A 23,334-nucleotide genomic window follows, 5' to 3' on the forward strand; every position below is an offset into this window, starting at 1 on the left:
GATATTTCACCTTCATAGGTTGTGATTTACTGAGTCAGAGAGTCAGGAGTTCATGATCATCCTGCTAAGGGTTAATGGAAAGGAAATTTCTGAGGATGGAAAGATGTGGTTGTACTTCTGGACATTACATAATTTAAAACAATAAAGTATTTAATTTTAGGATGGTGTGGGACTTTCATTCAGCCCTGCTCCCCTTATTAAATGATGAAACTGAAACCTAGAAAGCTAAGTGAATGGATTAAGGTTATTCCATTGCTAATTACTTTCGAACGAATAACAGAACTCAGGTCTCTAGAATGCCTGTGGAAAGAAGGTCGTGATGACACATGATGTCTGATTTTGGCTGAAAAAATGCTGTCATCTTATCCAAACACTGACAACCAAAATTGTGTGCTGGGTCTGTATTTGTTTTAAAATGGTTTAACGCTTACATTACATTAAAATGGCTATTAAGTTTATAATATAAATAAAATATTTAAATTCAATTAAAACCAATATCTTCCGTAGTGGAAATTCTTTCATATTTGGATGGTAAAGGATCTACATTCTAGTTAGTAGGTCTTTAGGAAATTTCTCTGATGGAGACCATAATCATGTTGTTTGGAAAGTGGTCAAGAGGATGAATGAAATAGCAAAATGATTTAGAAAAGAAGGGTTAGCCATTTGAGTGGAAGTAGCATAGGTGAAGAGAACCTGTTCTAACCCTATTCTGTTCCTGACTATTGTGTAGTGTTCTAAAGATGGCCCAACTTTTGATGTTCCCGTCTTCTTTGTAGACCTAGAAAAGTAATGTCTCAAATCCTAGGCATTTTGGAAGAATTTTCTGGAAAGCACAGAGTGTTTGGTGCTAAAGGTATTAGCTGCAGTCATTTGAATTGGTATGGCAAATGGTTAATATTTACCCTCAAATAAAAATTTGGGACTTTGACTTTAGTCATTTACCTATACATTTGGAGTAAGTCCTGGGGAACTGAAAACAAAAGAGACTTTATTTATTCACTTAAGATTTTACTGCCCCAAATGTTGTAAAAAATAAACTTTATTTTTATACTACTCAGCCTGCATGGTGAATGCCAGCTTTTAAAACAATTTGGTAAGATTTTTGTAATGACCTTTTCTCTTTAAGTGAATTTTCAGTATTAGCTGCTTGCTCCTTCTTTCCCTTCTCCACTCCTCTCCTTACTTCTCTGTGAGCTAGGATTTTTATAAAAATAATGACAATGATTTACCTAGAACCTCCCACTCATATGCAGTTGTCACTTAGGCTTCAGAAGCCTTGATGTGTTTACTGGTTGAGAAGTACTCATGGATATTGTTTAATGTATATATTGAAAGAAGTTCTTGCAGCGTGCCCTGTGCTGAGTGACACACTGAATTAAAGCCATTATTCAAGAGCCATTGTGTTTATCCCGCAGATTCAGAACGATCAGTGCCAGGAGATGGACACCACTGCAGACAAGTGGGTCAAGCTCACAGACAGTGGCGAGTGGGGCTCTCATTCTGTAAGTCTCTCTTTGTGCTCTCTGTCACCAACCCCATTTTTTCCTTCCTTTTTCCAACCTTTTAAAAAAGTTTACTTTAAGGAAAAAAAGGCTTCACAACTGTTTATTAACTTCGACAGTTTCCAGTTAGAGCAGGAGTTTTATGGACTCAGTCTGCAGGTAATTTTTCTTACCTTTCTCTATGTCCTTTCTCTGTCCCATCATACTCCAACTTTCCTCCTTTTCAAAGGGGGCATTAACAAGAAATAAGGATAATCAAACGGATATACAAAACCTCCAAGTATGTAAGTTTACAGATATACCTGTCACATGAGAGAAAATCAATGGCTCTTTGCATTGGAAGGATCCTTGAGTTCCTTTCATTTAGCTTTCTCTGCAGTCTTCACAATAAGTGATTTTTCAAGTTTATCTTGTTGGGGACTGTGCTGACTCTGTTGTTCGGTAGCTCTGATTATCACAAAATTGATCCATGTTTGGAATCTAAACCTCTTCCTGTCTATTTACCACTGATTGGTCAGTTTTATGCCCTTTGAAAAATGCCTTCATATTGAATAAAGTAACTGCCTGATTTTCCACACAGTAACTGTAAATACTTGAAGCCAAATATCAGGTAAGACATTTGTCTGTTATAATTTGAGGCAATCCCTTTGGAGTGAGACATGCATTTAAAATCAAACTCTGCCTCATAGTAGCTGTGTTTCTTTAGGCAATTGGTTAATCTCTTTGAATCTGTTTTCCGCCCCCCGCCCCATGTAAGAAATAGGACCACTCTTGCAGGGTTAAATGATATGATGTATGGGAAGGGCCTGTGTGGGGCCCCGCAATATATACTGAGCTCTGTGCCAATAAGTGAACATCCACCCTTGACTTTGTGTTGTAGCAGGTGCCCCATCTTGGAGTGATTGACACAAGTGTACCTTTCCGAGTATTTTTGATCTTTATGCCTGGAAATGACATTAGGAGCACTTTAGATTTATTTGCCTAAGCATTCAGTCACTTGGGCTTTGAAGGTACAAATCGCCCTTGGCAACAAATATGCTTTCTTCACTTAATAAAGACTTCATACAAGATGGAAGTACTTAATGCACTACTTCTCTGAATCTTTGGCAAGGTGAAATGGTTGGATATGTTTTAGGTTTATATAGCTTGAATATGTCCAGCCAGAGCTTATACAGAAGAATAAGAGTAGCAAATGGGAAAGCAAGGGATCCTTAATATTAGTTTGCTTGCCTAAATCAGCATGGAATTTCTCAGAAAAGTAGTTTGATTTATAAGTAGAAAAATGTTCTGCTGGCAAAGAAAGCAGATATAAGACATAGTATCATTTAAGTTCTAAAGTCATAGAGTTAAATCAGCTTATTCTATAAAAATAATTCTATTTTCTCTTGTTGCTGTTGCAGTATTGTTTATTAAATAAATTCAGAAAGAAGCAAGCACATTCTGTCATCTTTTTGTTCTCAGAGCTGAAATTTACTTATGAATAGTGGCATCCAATAAATATATAATTGGGCTGAGTGCTTTTCACTTACTAAAATGAGTCCCTTTTAAATATAAGCCAAGGCTTCCTGCAGATGTTTTGAAAATCATTTTATCTTTTTCGTTAGACTTCAGAAATTCTTTTCCTTCTTTATTACTATATTTCTTGGATTGGTAAAAGTTCTTTTTTTTAAAAGATAATTTGAACTTCAGCAGAGCTTAGAGATGAATTAACAATATTTATATTTAATTAACGAGACTTATATTTATGGGTTCCAAATTAATGGTCTTTTATTATAATGCAAAAAAATGTGTAAGAGATTAGCTTTCAGCTATGGTTGGATATAGCATGGCTTATCTGATCTGAGTGTCTTGTGTTTTTCTTTACAGGTAATGCTAAAATCTGGTACAAACATTCTATACTGGAGAACTACAGGCATCCTTATGGGTTCTAAGGCAGTCAAGCCAGTTTTGGTAAAAAATATCACAATTGAAGGTATTTCACAGCAATCTGTTTCAGTAGACAGCTATTACATCTTATATGTAGTTAAAATATTGACTGAATTTTTGGTTTGGCTGGCTCAAGGGTTTATGGGACAGGAATTAATATGTTAGGTATCATGTAGGTTTAGAGGTCCTGGTTTTATTCCTGGCAAGTTGACTGGTTTTTGTTTTGTACCCTTAAACTGAATTATTTAATATTGGTGAAAAAGTAAACACTATGACAATTTTAGGTGTCTTTAAATAAAATAAAAACATCTTTGTTAATAGGAGCCTATTATTCATTTGTGCTAGTCACTGAGCTTACTCAGGTCACTGCTGTACCCATAAAAATAACAGTAAAATAAACATTGTGGCCTGTCCTAAATCTCTTGTGCTTCTTTTGAACCAGCTAGACCTTCGTGGCCCAGGAGGGTAGCTAGTAAACCCTGGAATGGTTCATTCTCAGGACTACTTCTAATTAAAGTAGTGATTCTCCTTTATTAAATTTTGACTTGTGTTTTAATATTTTAAAAGTGTACTTGCTCCTGTGATGCTATTGATAATTAGGTATAGCGACATCTGCTGGCAAAGTCTGGAATTACAAACCAGAAGAAAAGTCATGCCCTTCTAAGGGTCTTTTAAGTCTTTCCTGTGGCTTAATGGGCAGAAGGTAAACAGGTAACCACAGAGATCAGAGAAAATGGTAGCTTATAGAAATGGAGGGGACCTTGATTCTACTTGTAACTTCATGGAGTTGTCTTTTGACAACTGAGTTTATGCGTTTACCTCTAATAAATGTCAATCTCTTGTTTAAGTGTTTGCTTTCCCCTGTGTGTTTTATTTAGTATCTACCCCAGTTCCTTGATGGCAGCAAACACTTTCTTGGTGTAATGAGATAAAGGCTTTGGATAGAGCTTACTCTCAGTAACTCTCTCTCACTTCTGGAAGAAGCTTGTTTGTTGAGTCCCTGTTCCCATTGCGTGTTTGTCATTACCCCGCAGGAGTGGCGTACACATCCGAGTGCTTTCCATGCAAGCCAGGCACCTTCAGCAACAAACCAGGGTCGTTCAACTGCCAAGTGTGTCCCAGGAACACCTACTCTGAGAAAGGAGCCAAAGAGTGCATAAAGTGTGCAGAGGACTCCCAATTTTCAGGTAGGCCTAGTCTTTGCCAGTTTATACCCCTTGTTCTTTTCTTTTTAAAATTACATTTGTCAATGTATAGCCATAAGCTGGAAGTCACACATAAGTGGGACAGGAACAATGAGCCAGACACGAAAGCGCTGAAATGAGTCAGTATCAGATGGATATAAATGACTTCTTTTATCCTTTTCTGCATGACTTTTCCTTTTGTCTGTAGTTTTTTCTATTCCATACCCCACAAGTGACTGTTTTGGATGTGTTTACACTAATCTGAATTCATGTTGTACTTTTAGATGATTTGTGGGCAGAGAGATATATTTAGAAACTTTTAATTTATTCCAAGTTTACAATTTTAATGATAATAGAATAAATCTCATGTCTTCTTGGGAAAACTGTGATCTGCCCCATGCGTCTCATGGAGACACTTACTGATCTAGTGAAAATAGGAATGTAAGCCTTTACTTTCTTTAGGCCGTGCTAGTTCTACCTAAATTCCTCTGGTAAAGTTATTTTTACTTTTTGTCTTTTTTGTTTGTTTGTTTGGTTTTTGCCCTTTCTTAGAGTCACAAAGAAATTGACTCCTTTCCGAAATGCATTTTTCTGTTGCAGAGGAAGGATCCAGTGAGTGTACAGAGCGCCCTCCCTGTACCACAAAAGACTATTTTCAGATTCACACTCCATGTGATGAAGATGGAAAGGTACTGGCAGTGTTCAGTGGATTCCATTTCATATTTATTCAGCCCTCTTCCCACTTTGAGTAGACTCTAATTTGCTGATGAGAGAGTGAAATAAGCTGATTTGTAACACATGTATGTAAAGTAGTGCAGAGGAAACTTAATAATTTATATTCTGAAGCCTGCCTTCCTGGCTTTGATTCTCCAATCTACTGATTAGTGCTATGGGCAAGTTATTTGCTGTCTCTAAGTCTCAGTTTTTTCCACTTTTAAAATAGGGATAATATCTATACTTATTTCATGAGGCTGCTATGAGACTGCCAGATATTCAATGTAAGGTTCCTATTCAGTGCCTGGTACATATTTTGTGCTCAGTAAATTACTGCCATTTTTAACAGTTATATGTTTTTAAAAATAATAATAATATCAGGAGAAGCACAGCCTTAAAATGCGTCCTGTGACCATACAGTAAGTCTTCACATTGTTGATAGGTTTTGAGACTTCACATGAACGGGTGTATAACAAAATCAATTTTACCAAAGGTTAAGCACCCGTAGCACGTCATCAGTGTTATAATGAAACAATAAAGGATGCCAAACGTAATGACTTTATTTGGGGACCTGTTATATCCTGTAACTTCTCTTTAATTATTTGATTATTCAGTAGGTTTTGTCAATTAAAAAGCCATGCAGCCATTGGCTGATTTAGTTATGGCAGATTACTGTGTAATTGCCTTTAGAAGATGCAAAGTAATTACCATATAAACGACATTGAGCCAGAGGAAAAATGGACACTTAAGCTCTGCAGTTGACCTGCCATTCTCTTAATTAAAAAGTGTCAGCCTGTACCAGCCTATTCAGTAGGAGAAGCTGAGATTAAAGAAGCTACGGTGGAGCATTCCTTCTGTATGTTTGCATCTTTGAAATCATGACATTTAATTTCTTGACCTAGTTTGGAAAATGTACATAGTTGTCAGTGTTTCTTTAGTTTTTTAAGTTTTTATCCTGAGGTCCTGATCTATAGTTTTTATATGATTATTTTTCTTATCCTTATAGTCGTTACATTTTTTTTTAAGGAATTTAATTTTGAATGCTTAAGACCAAGTCCATTCTACTATTTACAGTAGAGCAAATACTTACTAATGCAGAATAATTTGAAAGAAGGCCAGTTTAAATTGGTGGAAAACTTCAGTAATCAGAAGTACTATTACTTTTAATAAGAACAGTAATTCAAACTAACATCTCTTAAATGACAAGGAGTTAATAAGTAAGATCTTGATGGTGCTACCATAATGGCCAAGTAAGAGCTATTTTTATTTAGAAAATATATGTAGAGAGCCACAAAGGTGGGTTGAAGTAGTTTTGAATAATGTTTCTTTAGTTAAGCTTTTCTTAGCTAAACCTGCCTTATTGATTAGTAAAGCCAATTAAATTCTGTGTAATAATTATTAATTCAACATTACTGAAGCTTAAATGAATGAAATCTAATATACAAATTAATCTTGTTTTTGCTATAATAAAAATATTTGAGTCATATTTTTATCCCATCAGTGAATGGTGTGACAAAATCTAGTTGACTTGGGCCTACAGGAAATAAGCCTGTATAATAAATGTAGAATGTGTGGAGTACGCGCACACACACACACACACACATGTGCACATGCATGCATCACAGGCATGTTGTGCACACATACACACAAGCTATGTTTTTCTGTTGATCCAGGTGAACTCTGAACATATTTTTGTTATAGAGCAAAACAATGGACTAGCACTCAATTAACTCAGTGATTCTTTAAAAAACAATTTAAAACTTACTTCAAGATGAAGGTTCCTAGCTTCAGTAGTAAACAAAAACAATGGAAATTCAATTAAATAACATACAGTGAATGAAAGTATGCATTAGACATGTGAATCTGAATGTTTTCTGTTTTTGTTGGTTCCAACATTTTAATTTGTTCTGGTTTCTCCTTTTTAAAAAGTATTTTATTCTTGTTTGGAGTGCCGTGGTGATTTGCTGATGGCTTAGTGTGTTTCCCAGGTTGTTCAATGACTGTCTGTCTTCGATCTTATTCTCCTCTTGCTCAGAGAGGATCATTAGGGAAGTGGCTATTGTGATATACAGACTTTGAACATTACACTTTATATGACAGAAATGTTACAAGTTTCTGTGTTCATTTTGAAGCTTAGTTACTTGATTGCTTCCTGCCTACAGGGGACGTTTATCAGGAAAATTTTAATTGGTAATCGGAACCATTCTAATCCTGATTAAGAGACTCTCATTAACATCATGAAAAATGTGCAATGCCTACTCATTCATTCGTTTATCCAGTGAATTTTACTGAGCACTGGTTATATACAAAGTCCTGGGTGATGAGGGCAGAGTTTACGATAGCCAGTAGAATGTAAATGTCTGCATGGATTGTACAGCAGTGGTTGTCAACCTGCACTGTGCATCAGACTTGCTCGGAGGTTTCTGTCCCAGATTACCTGTTGCAGGAGATCTAGGGCTAGGTCTGGGAATTTACATTTCTAAGAAGTTTCAAAGTGATTCTGACTCTGCTGGTCTAGCGGCTCAACAATTTGAGTACCATTGGTTTAGACTTTACAGGGAAAGAGAGTCAATAAAAAAAAGAATTATTATTTCCAACTGTGATTAGTACTCTCGCAGATAAATCTGAGCTTTACGTGGATCTGACCTAGTCTGGAGAGGCGTCCGAACTCTGTATAAAACCTAGGGAAGAGGCTGGGAAAGCATTTCTGGAAGAGGGAGAGGGGTGGTGAAGACTTGACGTGGGAGGGAGAATGGGGCGTCGGAAGAACTACAGAGATAGGGGTGTGACTGGAATGTGGGGCTGAGGGCAGGAAGCTGCATTAAATGCAACTTATGACACAGGCTAGTGCCCAAATTGGTATGGTTTCAGAGTAGTGAGTTAACTCTTTCTGTGTGCTTTGTTTTCAAAGATTGCTTAGGCCCCTCTTTTTACATACATTAAAAGCACCCTCACAGATTCAGTGCTTGAGATTTGAGTTCAAAAGAATGGTAACCAGGGATAACGGGCATGTATTCATGAAGAGAAGGCATCTTTAATGTTAGGAGGATATTTGATAGAGCTTCTCATGATGTTCCTATGGATAACATAGAGAATTGTAGACTAAATGATATGGCTAAGTGGATATATGGCTAACTGAAGAACTATAGGTAAAATGTTTAATAAATGGCCACAAACTAAGAATGTAGTTGGTATTAACTAGGAGTACAGTTGATATCGTATATTTGTCATAGGAATATAAATTTAATGAAGGTTTCATACATATTCTAACTCACACCAAGAAGAATATGAGTTTAGATGACTTTCAACATTTCATTTAAAAATTCTTAACTTGCATAAAGACATTAGGGACAAGTAAGTATATCAAATTGTAAACCAGTAAAGTGGGGGAAAATGACAGAATTAGGGTTGAGAAAGACACCTGTGTGCTTGAACAATGAAGTTAGATTAGAAAAATTAAAATTTATTGTGTTAAAGTTTCAGATATAAAAGCATTTAGAAAAGAGAAAATATCACTTGACGAAAAGATTTCCAAGAGAATCCAAGCTTGAAAAGACCCGGCTCACCAAATAAAAAATGCAACAAGTACTTAAAGGGAACAAACCTCCCAAGAACACAAAGGATACTTGGTTTTTAATTAAGCTGTTCATTGTTGAAAAGCAGGCCTCTCACTTGTCTCTCATACCCACAGAAGTAGTCTCATAGCAGCTTGTAAAAGTCAGGGGGATAAGGTTGTTTTTGTTAGGGAGTCAGCAACTTAGAGAAAAGCCTTAGAGTTTTATTGATTTTGGATACTAGAACTAAACGCAGTAATTTTTTTGGTCTGTTTCATCCCGGGGAAAAATATGGTGTTTTTTTGTGCCACTGATTGTGGGTTGGGATGCACGCTTCCTTGTAATGATGGCAGCACAAGGTGTCAGATTTGTTTCCACACTTGGGGATAATTATAAAATCCTGTTAATGAATTTTAAAAATACTTTCCGGGGGTGGGGTGCGGGGAGGGGGCGGCTGGAGTCTCCTGACTCATGAGACTGGGAAGTCAATGTAGAGTGAATGATTTTATCAAGACTTTCTCTTGCACTTCTCGCTGACATTCCTGCTCCTTTGATTCCCTTAGCAGGCAGGCTCCATCCGTGGAAAGCCACTGTCCTCCTCACAGCTTTTGATTATAGGAGCACGGGCCAAACTTTCAGAAAAGACTCTGATTGGCCCTGCTTGAACCACAGGCCCCTTGCAGATCAACCGTTCAGTCCAGGAGTGCGGTCTAATCTTGTTGGACAGCCTAGTCCCGCTGCTACCCTTGTGGCTGGGGAGGCCAGACCATGTAACTCCCAGTTTCTTTCACGTCACACATGTCAGTCTCTTAAGAGAAGTAGACGGTGGTTTCTGTTACCACAGTAAAAAGAGAAGGATTCTGTGCAGGTTCACAGAATGCATGTACTCCTTTAAAAAAATTAATTTAAAATTTTATTTTAAGGTAGTTCTATCTTTAATTTTCTAAGACCATCCACATTGTTCGTCACAGTGGCTGTACCAACCTGCACCCCACCAACAGTGCATGAGGGTACCCTCTTCCTCACATGCTCACCAACACTCGTTTGTTGATTTATCGATGGTCTGTGAGGTGTGAGATGATTATCTCATGTAGCTTTAATGTGCATTTCTCTGATGATTAGTGACTTTAAGCATCTTTCTGACAGGTGTGAGGTGATATCTCATGTAGCTTTAATGTGCATTTCTCTGATGATTAGTGACTTTAAGCATCTTTTCATATTTGTATGAGCCGTCTATGTGTCCTCTTTGGAGAAGTGTCTAATCAGGTCCTTTGCCCGCTTTTTAATTGGATTATTGGGGTTTTTTGTTTGTTTGTTTGGTGTTGAGTTGTATTAGTTCTTTATAAATTTTGGATATTAACCCCGTATCAGATGTATCATTGGTGAATATGTTCTCCTATTCAGTAGGTTGTCTTTTGGTTTTGTTGGTTTTTGCTGTGTGAAAACTTTGTAGTTTGATCTAGTCCCATTAGTTTATTTTTTCTTTTGTTTCCCTTGCCTGAGGAGATATAACAGAAAAAAATATTGCTCAGAGAAATGTCAGAGGTTTTACTGCTTATGTTTTGACCAGGAGTTTTATGTTTTGAGTCTTACATTTAAGTCATTAATCCATTTTGAGCTTATCCTTATACATGGTGTGAAAATGTGTTTTAATTTCATTTTTTGCATGTTTTGATACAATTTTCCCAACACCATTTATTGAATAAACTGTCTTTACCCCATTGTATGTACTTTCCTCCTTTGTCAAATATTACTTGACCATATAGGTGTGGGTTTATTTCTGGGCCCTTAGTTCTGTCCTATTGATTTATGTGTCTGTTTTAATACCAGCACCGTGCTGTTTCAATTTATAGCCAGGTAGCATATTTTGATATTAGGTAGCATGATATCTGCAACTTTGTTCTTCTTTCTTAAAATTGCTGTGGCTCTTTGGAGTCCTTTGTGATTCCATATAAATTTTTGGATTATTCTGTTCTATGAAAAATGCCATTGGTATTTTGAAAGGGATTATAATGCATGTACTCTTAAATAACGTATGTGGGTCTGGTGAGGTTGTCTTGATATACTGGGAATTCCACAGCATTTTGTACATAATCTCTCTTGATAATTACATGGTAGTCATATAAGGCTTGCTAATATTTTGGTATCATATCAGTTTATTGTAAATAGTTGTGAAGATGTCTGTTTCCTTCTCTAGCCTCTCAGCTTCCTGTAGACAGAAGCTGTTTTTAATCATTTAAAAAAGAATATCTAAGCCTGCTAGAGCACCTAGCATACAAAACGTCTTTTGAATGAACTAATGAATGAGAAAATTAGTAAGAGAGTAAATGATGAACACATTTAGAATGTTGCGTTCTGTCCTTGGCATAAGTCTTGAGAAAATTTTGACAAAACAGGAAGAACCTAGAGAAGAGAGGTCAGGATTTTAAACTATTTTATATGAAGTATAATGGAAAGTGCTAGGAATAGTTTTTGAGGTTGGAGAAAATATACCATAGTATGAAGGGATCATGATCATCATCTTTTAATGTTTCCTACTTGTTCCAAAGAAATTTAATCTCTTTTCTCTGAGTACTCAAGACAGTTCATGTTTTTCTTGGTAATGATAATGATGAAATGGCAATAATTCTAATAATAGTAGTGCGACTATTAATAGCATAAGCAGCTAACATTTGTGCACATGCTCATTCAGTGTGTGTGTGTGTGTGTGTGTGTGTGTGTCTTCAAACATTGCCTCTAATTCTTTTTTTTTTTTTAAATCAGCTGTACAATTTAGACATTATTTTATCTAGTTTGCAGACAAGGAAATTGAGGCTTAATGAAGTTAATTAATTTCCCTAAGGTCATAGCTAGTAAGTTTTAAGGGTGGAATTCTACCCCAAATCTTTCTCCAAATCTGATGCCCATGTACCCTCTTCATGTACTTTTCTTCTTTATTTTATAGCAGTTTGTGAACCTGTCTTCTTAGGGTTATACTTTAATCTCTTCCAGAGCACCAATTTGTCTTATTGATATTAAAGTTTTCTACAATGCTTTTTTTCCTACACATAGTAGAGACTTACTAAGAATTTCCTAAGTAGTAAATTTAATCATTTGAAGGGAAGTCTTAAGAAAGAATAAATAGATTTTTCTGTGTTATTAAATAAGAAAAAATTTGGGCTAATCAGGTGTACTTAGAAAAGATAAATTCCAGTTGTATGTAATGATTTTCTCACAGCAGAGCTGCTCAGTTCTGAAATGGCACATTTTGTCAAATATGAAGTTTCTTCCCAAAACTAGAAGAGTGCCTGGTAGGGAGGGATGTTTTAGAAGGAAGCCTTCTTGAGAGGAGACATTTGACCCGCAACATCTTCATCTTGAAGTCTAGGAAATAGATGGATCGTAGAGGGTTTGCTAGTGTTTTGTCACCAGATTCTCTAGCGCTTTTCTTTGATCTTTAGTAAACTTTAATATTATAAAGTATTCCAAATGTTCAAGGTCTATAACATAGTACTTCTGAGTTTTATTACAGGAGTAAGATATAGGAGACATTAAAAAATAGAGTAATAAAGGATATGGGTTTTAGATCAGCCTTTCTTCCTATATGATTTTAGCAAGCTAAATATCCTTATTTCTTAATTAGGATGATGGGAAACCAACATGACCTTTCTCAGTAACTAGGGTTTTCTGAATTTGTTTAAAATAAAAATTTTATGATAGTCTTCTTTAAAATCTTTTATAAAAACAGTTTTGTTGATATCTAATTCTGATACCATATAATATATCCATTTTGAATGTCAACTCAGTGTTTTTAGCATGTTCACCCCAATCTAATTTTGGTACATTTTCTTGCCTAAAATCCTGGCTAGAATTTCCAGTACAATGTCAAATCCCCATGGTGTCTTCTACCTAAAGGAAGAAGAGAACTCAGGCTTTTACATATTTAGAAAGTAGGCAAGTAGGGAACCACAAGGGAAAAGAGATAATAGGAAAGGCTTCATTAAAAAGGAATCCCAGTAAGTGCCAATGTATAGATGGGTGGGTTGAGGATGTGGTCAGAGCACATGTGGATGTTGAGCATAGCTTTGAAGCCAGGAACAAGAAAAACTTCACTCAATGGCATATGAAACTGCAAGAGAGACAAATGATGAGTTCCCAGTGGGTTGCAACTAGACAGGATCAAGGCTTGGAGAGCAGAGGCAAGCAATAGACTGGTTGGGAACATCTGAGCTGGAACATCATGAAGCTCATAGCCATCAGCTTGGAGTGACAGTTTCGTGGACCCTTGTAAAGCATGTGTAATTAGTCTGCGATGAATTCAGCCAGTCCACAAAGCCTTGGTGCATTTGTGCAGGGACATTGGAAGGCGGAAAGCAGGCAACCATAGACAAATTCAGTCTCAAAATTTGTCTAAATTTTTGTCCTCCCAGTCTTGAATTTTATTTCAATACAAGAACCAGCTTCCAATCGAGAACTCCATGAGTATCATATGTATCAATAAAATGTATTTTATTCATGCTTAATAGAAATATACTTGGACACTAGTTCTTCTGCAATTTTAATAGCAATCTGGTAAGTTTTGCTCTATTAAGGTTTTGATTTCATAAAACATTTTATAATTTTATCTCAACTTGCCAAAGAATGAATTGATTGTTGGTATTTCACCTGCACTGTGAGCCATCTGGTGCTACATATCATTAATATTACTTATTAGCTTTTCCCAGTTGGCCAGACTTGAAAGCATCTGTCCCCGTTAGAAAGAAAGGCACAAAATCAGTCGGCTGTGTGAAGCAGGGCTTTGTAAACAAAACTTTTATTACAGAGAACCTGAAATTTGACTTCTAAATGTTTGAATGTTTAAAGGTGGTGCACATTTTCTAATTTTTAAACATTTACTGTGCTTGGATTGAAAATCATGTGGTTAGCTGACCTCTCAAAAATATATTTGCAATATTTTAATATTTTTATCCTTACCCAACTCATTCTCCTGGACTTATCTTACTCTTCCACTTACTAGCAGTGTATGACTTTTGGGCAAGTTGTTTAACAGATCTTGTGGAGTTTCCTCATTCAAAAACTTGAGGATAATGTAATACTGACCTTCCAAAGTGGGGCGAGGGGAGATTACACCATGAGCTCCCAAGGTCAGTCCTTGGTGTGCAGCCTCAGAACTATGCCCCCTCTCATGGGAGACCCAGCTATTCCCAGCACTGCAGTGACTCACACAATACAATGCAATTTTAATTCATGTTAACATAAATCAACACATTTGTGAATTAGAGACTACTGAAAAGTTGTTTTCTGCACTTAAGCCAGAATTTAAAAGATGATCCCCCAAATATAGTGATTTTTTTTGCTTAGATTCCCTGAATTTTATATTGCTTTTTTTCAGGGGAGAATCCCTTATGGACATAAGAGCTAACTTATTTTTCCAGCTCTTTAGAAAGCTCTATCAGGAGCGGCGATAATTTTACAGATGTTAAGAGAGAGGCAGATGGGTGAAATTGATGGTTGGACTGTTTCATGACATAGGTCATAAAGTAAATGCAGAAAGAGAGAGTTGCAAAATAAAAAAAAATTATAATTCTGTTGAGACATAACTTTTAAACCATTTTCTTAAGCATCTTTTTTCAAATAAAGATACTTTACTCTTCCATAAGAAAATAAAATTGAGTGGCCTAAAGGGCTTACTGTATATGATTTTCTGTAAGCTGAAAATTTCAATAGAGAATTGCCTTTAATTTTGGTTCTTCAGCTTCAGTATTAGACTTATTATTGCAGAAATTGTTTTCAAGGAGAAAAGTACTTTCAGCAAATTATATGTCTAATGAAAGAAGCTATTAATTTCTTTTTAAAAACTGTACTCAGTTATGCAAGAATTTATTTTTCTTTCTGCATTTAGAATACTCTTCCACCCACTGACAATATTAATTTTGTTTTTGAAATGGCTAACTCTTTTAATGTTTTGGTTTCAAAGGAGAATAATTTTATGACAACTTTCTGGGTTTGGCTGAGTCATAGCTATTTTGTTATATTTTATTTTGTGTGGGGGTGTATGCATGTTTGAAAAAGAATGAAAGCATAAGGTTTAAAAGACTTCCCTCTTTGAAGTGAGAGGTTGTCTTTTTTAAAATAATGTTTTTATTTTTCAATTACAGTTGACTTACAATATTACTTTAGTTTCTCATGTACAACCCAGTGATTAGACATTTATATAAACTACAAAGTGATCACTCCAATAAAAAAGTACCCATCTGACACCCTAACAGTCATTACAATATTATTCATTATATTCTCTATGCTGCACTTCACATACCTGTGACTATTCTGTAAGTACAAATTCTACTTCTTAATCCCTCCACCTTTTTCACCCATCCTCCCAAACCTCCTCCCATCTAGCAATTGTCCAAATGTTCTGTGTATCTAAGAGTCTGTTTGTTTTCTTCTTGTTCATTTATTTTGTTTATTAGAGTCCACATATAAGTGAAATCATATGGCATTTGTCTTTCTCTGACTTATTTAACTCAACACAATATCTTCTAGGTCTATCCATGTTGTTGCAGATGACAAGATTTCATTCTTTTTTATGGCTGAGTCATATTCTACTGTAAAAGTTCTGGCACAAATAACACCCTTTTATTACAAAATCTTCTATTATAAAATCATACTCATGTAATTCTGTAACATAACAATAGCACGCTCAAGTCCACCATATGACATTTTAGGTGAAATGTTCAAATTAAAGCTATAAATAATTACACCTATATTTTTACCCTACCAACCACACTCAAGCAGGCGCTACTTCTACTGGACCTTGTAATATATGTACCACTTCTTCTTTATCCATTCATCTAAGTTGCTTTCATATCTTGGCTATTGTAAATAATGCTGCAATGAACATATGGATGCATATATGTCTTTTGATTTAGTATTTTGGGTTTTTTTGGATAAATATCTAGAGGTGGAATTTCTGGGTCCTTTTTTGTCTCTTGTTTTAAAGTCTGTTTTGTCTGGTATACATATTGCTATCCCAGATATTTGTTTGTTTCCATTTTCATGAATTTTTCCCCATCCCTGTATTTTCAGTCTGTGTGTGTCTTTCGATCTGATGTGTATCTCTTGTAGGCATTATATGTAAGGGCCTTGTATTCTTACCTATTCAGCCACCATATGTTTTTTGTTTGGAGCATTTAACCCATTTGCATTTAAAGTAATTGTTGATAGGTATGTTGATAGGTATGTTTATTGCCACTTTATTTTTCAGATTTTTATTATTACTTATATCTATTTTCTTCTCCTTCTTAAAGAAGACCCTTTAACATTTCTTATAATACTGGTTTGGTGGTGATGAACTACTTTAGCTTTTTCTTATCTGGGAAGCTCTTTATTTGTTCTTGGATTCTGAATGATAGCTTTGCTGAGTAGAGTAATCTTGGTTGTATGTCTTTGATTTTCGTCACATTGAATATTTTCTGCCAATCCCTTATGGCCTGCAATGTTTCTGTTGAGAAATCAGTTAGAAGTGTTATGGGAATTCCCCTGTAGGTAACCAGCTGCTCTTCTCTTGGTGCTTTTTAGATTCTCTCTTAGTCTTTAACCTTGATATTTTAATTATGATGTGTCTTGTTGTGGACCTCTTTGGGTTTATCTTGTTTGGAATTTTCTGCACTTCCTGGATTTACATGTCTTTTTCCTTCACCAGGTTAGGGACGTTTTCAGTCATTATTTCTTCAAACAGGTTTTCAATCTCTTGTTCTCTTTCCTCCTTCTGATGTCCCTTTGATGCAGATGTTGTCATGCTGGATGCTGTCCCAGAAATCTCTTAAGCCATCATCATTTTAAAAAATTATTTTTCTTTTTACTACTCTGATTGTTTTCTGCTACCTTGTCTTTAAAATTGCTCATTCAATCTTCTGCATCATCTAATATTATATTGATACCTTCTGGTGTTTTTTAAATTTCATTTATTGTATTCTTCATTTCTTACTGGTTCTTTTTTATGGTTTCTATGTCTTTTTTTATGTTTTTGAAGATTTCTTTAAGCTTCTTGACTATCCTTATAACCAGTGTTTTGAACTCTGTCCCTGGTAGTTTGCTTGCCCCCATTTCATTTAGTCCTTATTCTGGAGATTTCTCCTGTTCTTTTATTTGGCACATGTTTCTTTGTCTTCTCATTTTGGCTGCTTCTCTGTTTTTTGTTTCTGTGTATTAAGTCAATGATTTTTAACCTTTTTCATCTCATGGCACACACAAAGTAATTACTAAAATTCTACAGCACACCCAAAAATATATTTTTTGCTGATCTTACATAAAAAATAGGTATAATTTTGATTCATTCACTGGCTATTGTTGTGTTGGCTCATGTAATTTTTTTTATTTGATAATCTAAGGGAAAAGAGGTCAGTGCCTCTGACTAAATAGTCAGATATTCCATGTTTTAAACATTCTCATGGCACACCAATTTGTTGTGGAACACTAGTTGAAAAATCACTGTATTAGTAGATCTGCTCTGTCTCCCAGTCTTGGCTGAGTGGCCTTATATAGTAGGTGTCCTGTAGGGCCCAGTGACATAGCTTTCCTGGCCTCCCAAGCTGGGTACTCCAACTGCACCCCTTGTATGGGCTGTGTGAACCCTTCCATTCTGGTTTAGCCTTGACCGCTGTTGGCACATCAGTGGGAGGAATTGACCACCAACTCAGTCAGGTACAAGGACCAGTTTTGACTACTGTGGAGGAGCTGCTGTGTGGGGGCCAACCCCATGGAACAGAACTCACTTCAGTGAAACTCTGATGCCTGCCAAGTCCACCCCTTCAGTGTGTTTTGCGTGGAGGTGGTTGGGTGGTGTTCTGGCATGGTCTGAAGCTGGCCACCAGGTGTCCTGGCCCTGGGGCCTCGTGGGAAGTACAGGCCAAGTTCAGTCACCTCCTGTGTCCAACTTGGGGCTGCCCTTTGTGATCTATAACGTGATCTGAAGATGACTGCTACCTTGGCTTGTCAGGGAGGTGCCCCAGAAGGCCAAGCTTCAAACTGAGGCTGCCTACCACTAGTGCTGGGCCTGGGGCTACTTAGCAAGAGGTATGGGGTTTGTGAACCTTTTATAGATTTTAGGGAAATCTGTAGCATGGGTGAAGATGGGCCATTTGTATGGAAAAGCCACTGGAATTGGCTTGGGCATGAGCACAAGTTGGGTGGGGCAAGGTCTCAGGGAATCACCAGGGCAGGGCGAACAATGTTTGTAAGGTTGATGGTGACTCAGATATGGTGTCAGCCTACACCTTCAGGGGGAGCACTCAATAAAGGAACAATGGCTTCTGCCAACACTTATGTCTGGGAGAGAGCTGACTCTCCACCTCTCACCCCAGAACCAGACAGTTCAGTTCCTCTCATGTCCCATGTGTATTCTGAGCTGCTACCCCAGTGCTGATGCTCAGAGTGAGTATGTCTGAGTAAGCCCATTCATAGGCCCTTTAAGAGGAATGCCTAAAACTCTAAAAGCCCTCTATCTCACTCAGCCCCAAAGCCTGCTGGTTTTCACAGCCAGAAATTATGAGGGCTTCTCTTCCTGGCCTGGAACCCTGTGCTGGGGACCTGATGTGGGGCAGTTAAGAATGATGGTTGTTCTGTAGTTTAGCTGTAATTTTGATGTGGTCCTGGGAAGGTACAAGTACCACATGTACCTACACTGCCATCTTGCCAGGAAGCCTAGCAGCTGTCTCAGACCTGATGTTCAGTGCACTTGTGAGAGGGCCTCAAATCATCAGAGAAAATATTTTGCTATAGATCTTGGAGTCTAATATCAGGATACTGGAAAAGACCTAGAGAGGTACTATCAATATCTGTTAAATAACAGGACTAAAATGTGAAGCTATATATATTCTTCTTTAAAAATAATTTTTTTTTTGCTGGGGGGGAGTTGATCACTGTGTAGAAAGCCTGGTGATAGGTGCTGTGGTTGAGGGAAAGGAAGAGAGCAGTGCAGGTCTCAGAATGAAAAAGACAGTCTCTGCATAGACTCACGTTGGTAGAAGAATGAAGGGAGTGAGTGGATAGACAGCTAAGGGCTATAATCATGTTATTTGTATTTTAAAGAGGAATTTCATGATGAAGAATGTGCTATGTATGAGGTAAAGCCACCTGTAGTTTAGGGTAAAAATATTTGGAAATAACTGTAATTTTCTCACTAAAATTTTTTTCTTTTTATCTCATTTTGTTACTGATGTTTTAGGTTGTCTTGATTTGATGCTTCTATTCTGTCACTATTTGGAATTTTTCTAGGCTATCAGTTTAACATTGTGTTATTGGAAGTTTAAAGCAAATAAAGGATGTTAGATGACTTACAAGACTTTTTGTGCAGACACAGATAATGTACAAGTGGATAGAGCCCAAAATCTGCCGGGAAGATCTCACAGATGCTATTAGGTTGCCCCCTTCTGGAGAGAAGAAGGATTGTCCACCTTGCAACCCTGGATTTTATAACAATGGATCATCTTCTTGCCATCCCTGCCCTCCTGGGACATTTTCAGATGGAACAAAGGGTAGGATATCAGTTGGTCCAATAATTAGACCTTTAACATAATAATCTTGTTGACTACTGTGACTTTTTTGTTCAAAATTGTTCTTATGAAATCATTCTTTAAAACATACTTTTCTTGGAGACTGAGGTACAGTTGAGAACTATAATAATGGCATCATGAGACTGCAATGGCTTACTTAAAATATCATAAGGATAGCTTTTTAATGGCATTTTTGTGTAATGCAGTCTTAATGAGATGACTCAGCCTTTGTACAGTGATAAGAAATTACACCATATTAAGTGATTAAGGATAAACAGTTCTTTTCCAGTGTATGCATATACACATACTGATACAAGCATAAAATGTAATGTCTTATAATTCAGCTTTGAAATAATAAATCACATTCTGTGCTACAATAATATAAGAAATTGCTCATTTTGATCATATGGCATATTATAGTCCTTAAGTGAATTGTTTCAAAGTGTATAGTTGGGAAAATTTTGGTACTTACCAAATAATATAGAAAGTGGTTCTAGAATTTGTTTTAATTTTGGTAGACAAAGATTATAATACATTTTATCTGCAGGTTTCTTACTTGAATATAGCCATTCCAGATATTTAATATCCAGAGCCTCTGAGAGACAACATGAAAAGGACTTCAGAGTCAAATTGACCTGGGCATGAGTCCACATCCTGTAGGCTACCAATAGTGTGATTTATCTAAGCTACTTCAATCTCCTGAACCTCAATTTTCTCATCTGTAAAACTGCTGGTAATAATATCTAGGCTCATCATCACTAAGCAGGTTATATATAATAAAAATGTCTCCTGCAGTACTTTGGTACCAGGAAGTGTTTGTTCAGTGAACATTTTCTCTCTGTACCCCTCTTCTTACTGATGTGATAATCTAAAGTGTCTTGGGTAAATTCAAAAATGGTTAGAAAAGACCTTTCCATTTCAATAGTGAAGATGTTAATTTAAATCAGGTTTATGCAAAAACCTTAACTCTTTATCTAGCCCTCAATTCCTAGTATCATTTTTTTTAACATAGCCAATATTTTGAATTTCAAGTAATTATTCCATAATTAAATGGCATGCATGGTTTTCTGTTCCATTTAGTAATGAACAGGAGACGTGAAATATTTCCTTATTCATGAAGTAGATGGTACTGATTCCATAATCACACATAAGAGAACTCGTTTCAGTTACTCTTCTTGTAGATTATAATTTAATATTAGCAGTTACACCCTAAAATGAGGGAGAATATTATTTTTAAATATTTTGTATTTACCTTTTCCTTTTTCATATAAGTCAAGTATGCATGTGTATAATATATCCAGAATTCTTTTTCTTTCCAGATTGCTTTTAAAAAATTATTAATTCTTAAGAAAATTGGTGGCTCAGTATCTCTCCTTCCCACTTCTCTTTCTGCTAATTAAAATTGAGTAGGGCTTTAAACAGAAGAAGAGGAAGTTGTCCAGATGAAGTTTAAATGTAATTGTTCACTCTGCTTGTCTTCTGTAGAATGCAGACCATGCCCAGCAGGAACAGAGCCTGCACTTGGGTTTGAATATAAATGGTGGAATGTCCTTCCTGGCAACATGAAAACTTCCTGCTTTAATGTTGGAAATTCAAAGTGTGATGGAATGAATGGTGAGTTCAGAGCCAGTCTACTTGATGTATTTTGCAGCAGAGACTTTCAGATTTAGCTCTTTAAAAACTTACTACATGTGGGTATGAAGAATTTCAGTCTTATTTGGCTACTTGTATGTCTTTGAGCCCTCACATAGAAATAGTAAATGGGGTGTTGTGGTCGGATGACTTTCCTATAAAAGTATAAGCTATTTTGCATTTTTGAACGTGGTTTAAAGGTAGATATTAAGGAGGGCCAAGTATGGTTATAAATACCAGAATAAGTTACCAGGGGGAGGTAATGAAATCTATGTCATTTGCCATCTTGAAAAGTAATGTGACAGCATTTCTGCCTGTATTGGTTTTGTCTGGCTCAGCTCTGAGCCATGGTGAGGTGTTGATTAAATCATGTCTCTCTTTGCCTATGAAGTCCATCCCCTGATTACAAAATATTGATGAACCTCCCTTACTAAAAACTTGAAAATATGGCAGAGGGCAGAGTTGTATAGGAGGTTTACTGAATGTTCTTTGTTCTTACATTTTATGTTCTTAGAGAGCCTAGCACTTAGTTGTTCTGTAATATTCATTGGTTGATTGAATGACAATATCTGTATGTGTATTTTTAAACTTGACACTAGGAGTAGGTGTTACAAATGCTAGGGTTTTACACCAAAATGTATCCTCTACTTTTATAAACTCATTAGCATTTTTGTCAGCTCACTTTTTAAAATATTGTTTGATCATTGTATAAAATGCTTTTTAATTGCTTCTGTTTTAAATCAGTACCTATCCAAAATAAACAGGCTTGGGATGTAGAAGTGAGGTGTACACATGAATACAGGGATTGACAAATAAATGGTCTTTGGATAATGTTGGTCAAACATATGTGTGAAAAAGCCCTAATATATATTGAACATTATGAAATATTCCTTTTATTGACCAATAACCCCACTTATAGGAATTTATCCTAAGGAAGAGAAGAAAATATATAATAGTTATTATCTGACCAAGAGGGTTTATATCTTAAAAAGATACTGTGAATTCTAGATTGAAGAAGTTAAGATATTGGAAAAGAAAGATTGGGAAGGCTAGGTTATAGAATGAATTTATGAAAGCATCAATAATTGTGTGTGTGTACATGTGTGTATTCATTTACTAGTAAAGATTACCTGAAAATTTCATTGGATCTTTTAGAGAACTTACTCCAAATTTCATAATAGTACTTGATTTACCCACTCATTCATCTAGAGGCTATAATTGAAATGTTTGTTAATTTTCCAAAATGTTCAGTTATTAATTTGGAAAGTAGACATCACTGTAATTGATATCAAAGTAGGAAATGGTTATGTGAAAAATCAAAATGTGATGTAGGGGATGATCCTTCCCCACTTCTAGCTGCTGCTAACTCCAAGCATTCCCTGGCCTGCGGCAGCGTGGCTCCAGTCCCTGCTTGATCCTCACGTCGCCATCTTTCCTTTGTGTCTGTGTGTCTCTGTGTCTTCATGTGGTGTTTATTCTCCCTGTGCGTGTGTCCAGATTTCTGTCACCTCATAGGGACACGAGTTATGTTTAATTAAGGCTCACCCTAAAGACCTCATCTTAACTTGATTATGTCTGCAAAAACTTTGTTTCCAAATAATCAAGTCCATTCACAGGCTCCGGGGGTTAGGACTTCTACATATCTTTGGGGAAGAGGACACAATTGAACCTATAACAATGGGCAATATTCAAAACATGAGAAATGTTTGTTTCCTCTTGTAAGGATACTAGTTCCCTCCCAACTTGGCTTTTTACCATCCATGTACCCCTTTCTCTTCTTTGGCCTTCTCTGCTGCTTTGTCCCTCCTCATGACATTTCTGAATACCAGGAAGGTATTTCAGAGAAACATTTGTAAGTCTTCTCACGCTTTAAAAAAAAAATTGTATTTATTACAATTTATTCACCTTATGCCGTCTTCCACCTCCATGCACCATCCCTGCCCCCAGTCACCACACTGTTGCTCATGTCCATGAGTCCTTTTTCTTTTTTGCTCAGTTCCACCCCCCACCACCCCCTGCCCCAGAGCTTCAGCCTGCTCTCTTTCTACGATTCTGTTTCTATTTTGCTTGTTAGTTTAGTATGTTCATTAGATGCCACATATGAGTGGAATTTGTCTTTCTCTGACTGGCTTATTCACTTAGCATAATCTTCTCGTGGTCCATCCATGCTGTCACATAGGGTACATGTTTCTTTTTTACAGCCAAGTAGTATTTCATTGTGTAAATGTCCCATAGTTGTTTTATCCACTCATCTGCTAATGGACACTTAGGCTGCTTCCAAATCTTGGCC

The 23,334-nt window shown here is 36.4% G+C and overlaps 1 protein-coding gene across 2 annotated transcripts in view; it reads left to right on the forward strand.

Annotated features, from left to right (window-relative positions):
• ELAPOR2 (endosome-lysosome associated apoptosis and autophagy regulator family member 2) overlaps positions 1-23,334 on the forward strand; it is a 182,602-nt gene that overhangs the window by 108,236 nt on the left and 51,032 nt on the right. For both annotated transcript variants that reach the window (XM_054564617.1, XM_054564616.1), the window contains exons 5-10: positions 1,416-1,502; positions 3,369-3,474; positions 4,463-4,615; positions 5,213-5,301; positions 19,214-19,394; positions 20,898-21,026. In XM_054564617.1, the coding sequence (XP_054420592.1) occupies positions 1,416-1,502; positions 3,369-3,474; positions 4,463-4,615; positions 5,213-5,301; positions 19,214-19,394; positions 20,898-21,026 (745 nt within the window). The remainder of the gene's footprint in view (positions 1-1,415; positions 1,503-3,368; positions 3,475-4,462; positions 4,616-5,212; positions 5,302-19,213; positions 19,395-20,897; positions 21,027-23,334) is intronic.

The sequence above is a fragment of the Pteronotus mesoamericanus genome, unplaced genomic scaffold, assembly GCF_021234165.1.
Source record: "Pteronotus mesoamericanus isolate MK-2021 breed Mesoamerican mustached bat unplaced genomic scaffold, CSHL_Meso_final scaffold_85, whole genome shotgun sequence".
Taxonomy (NCBI): Eukaryota; Metazoa; Chordata; class Mammalia; order Chiroptera; family Mormoopidae; genus Pteronotus; species Pteronotus mesoamericanus.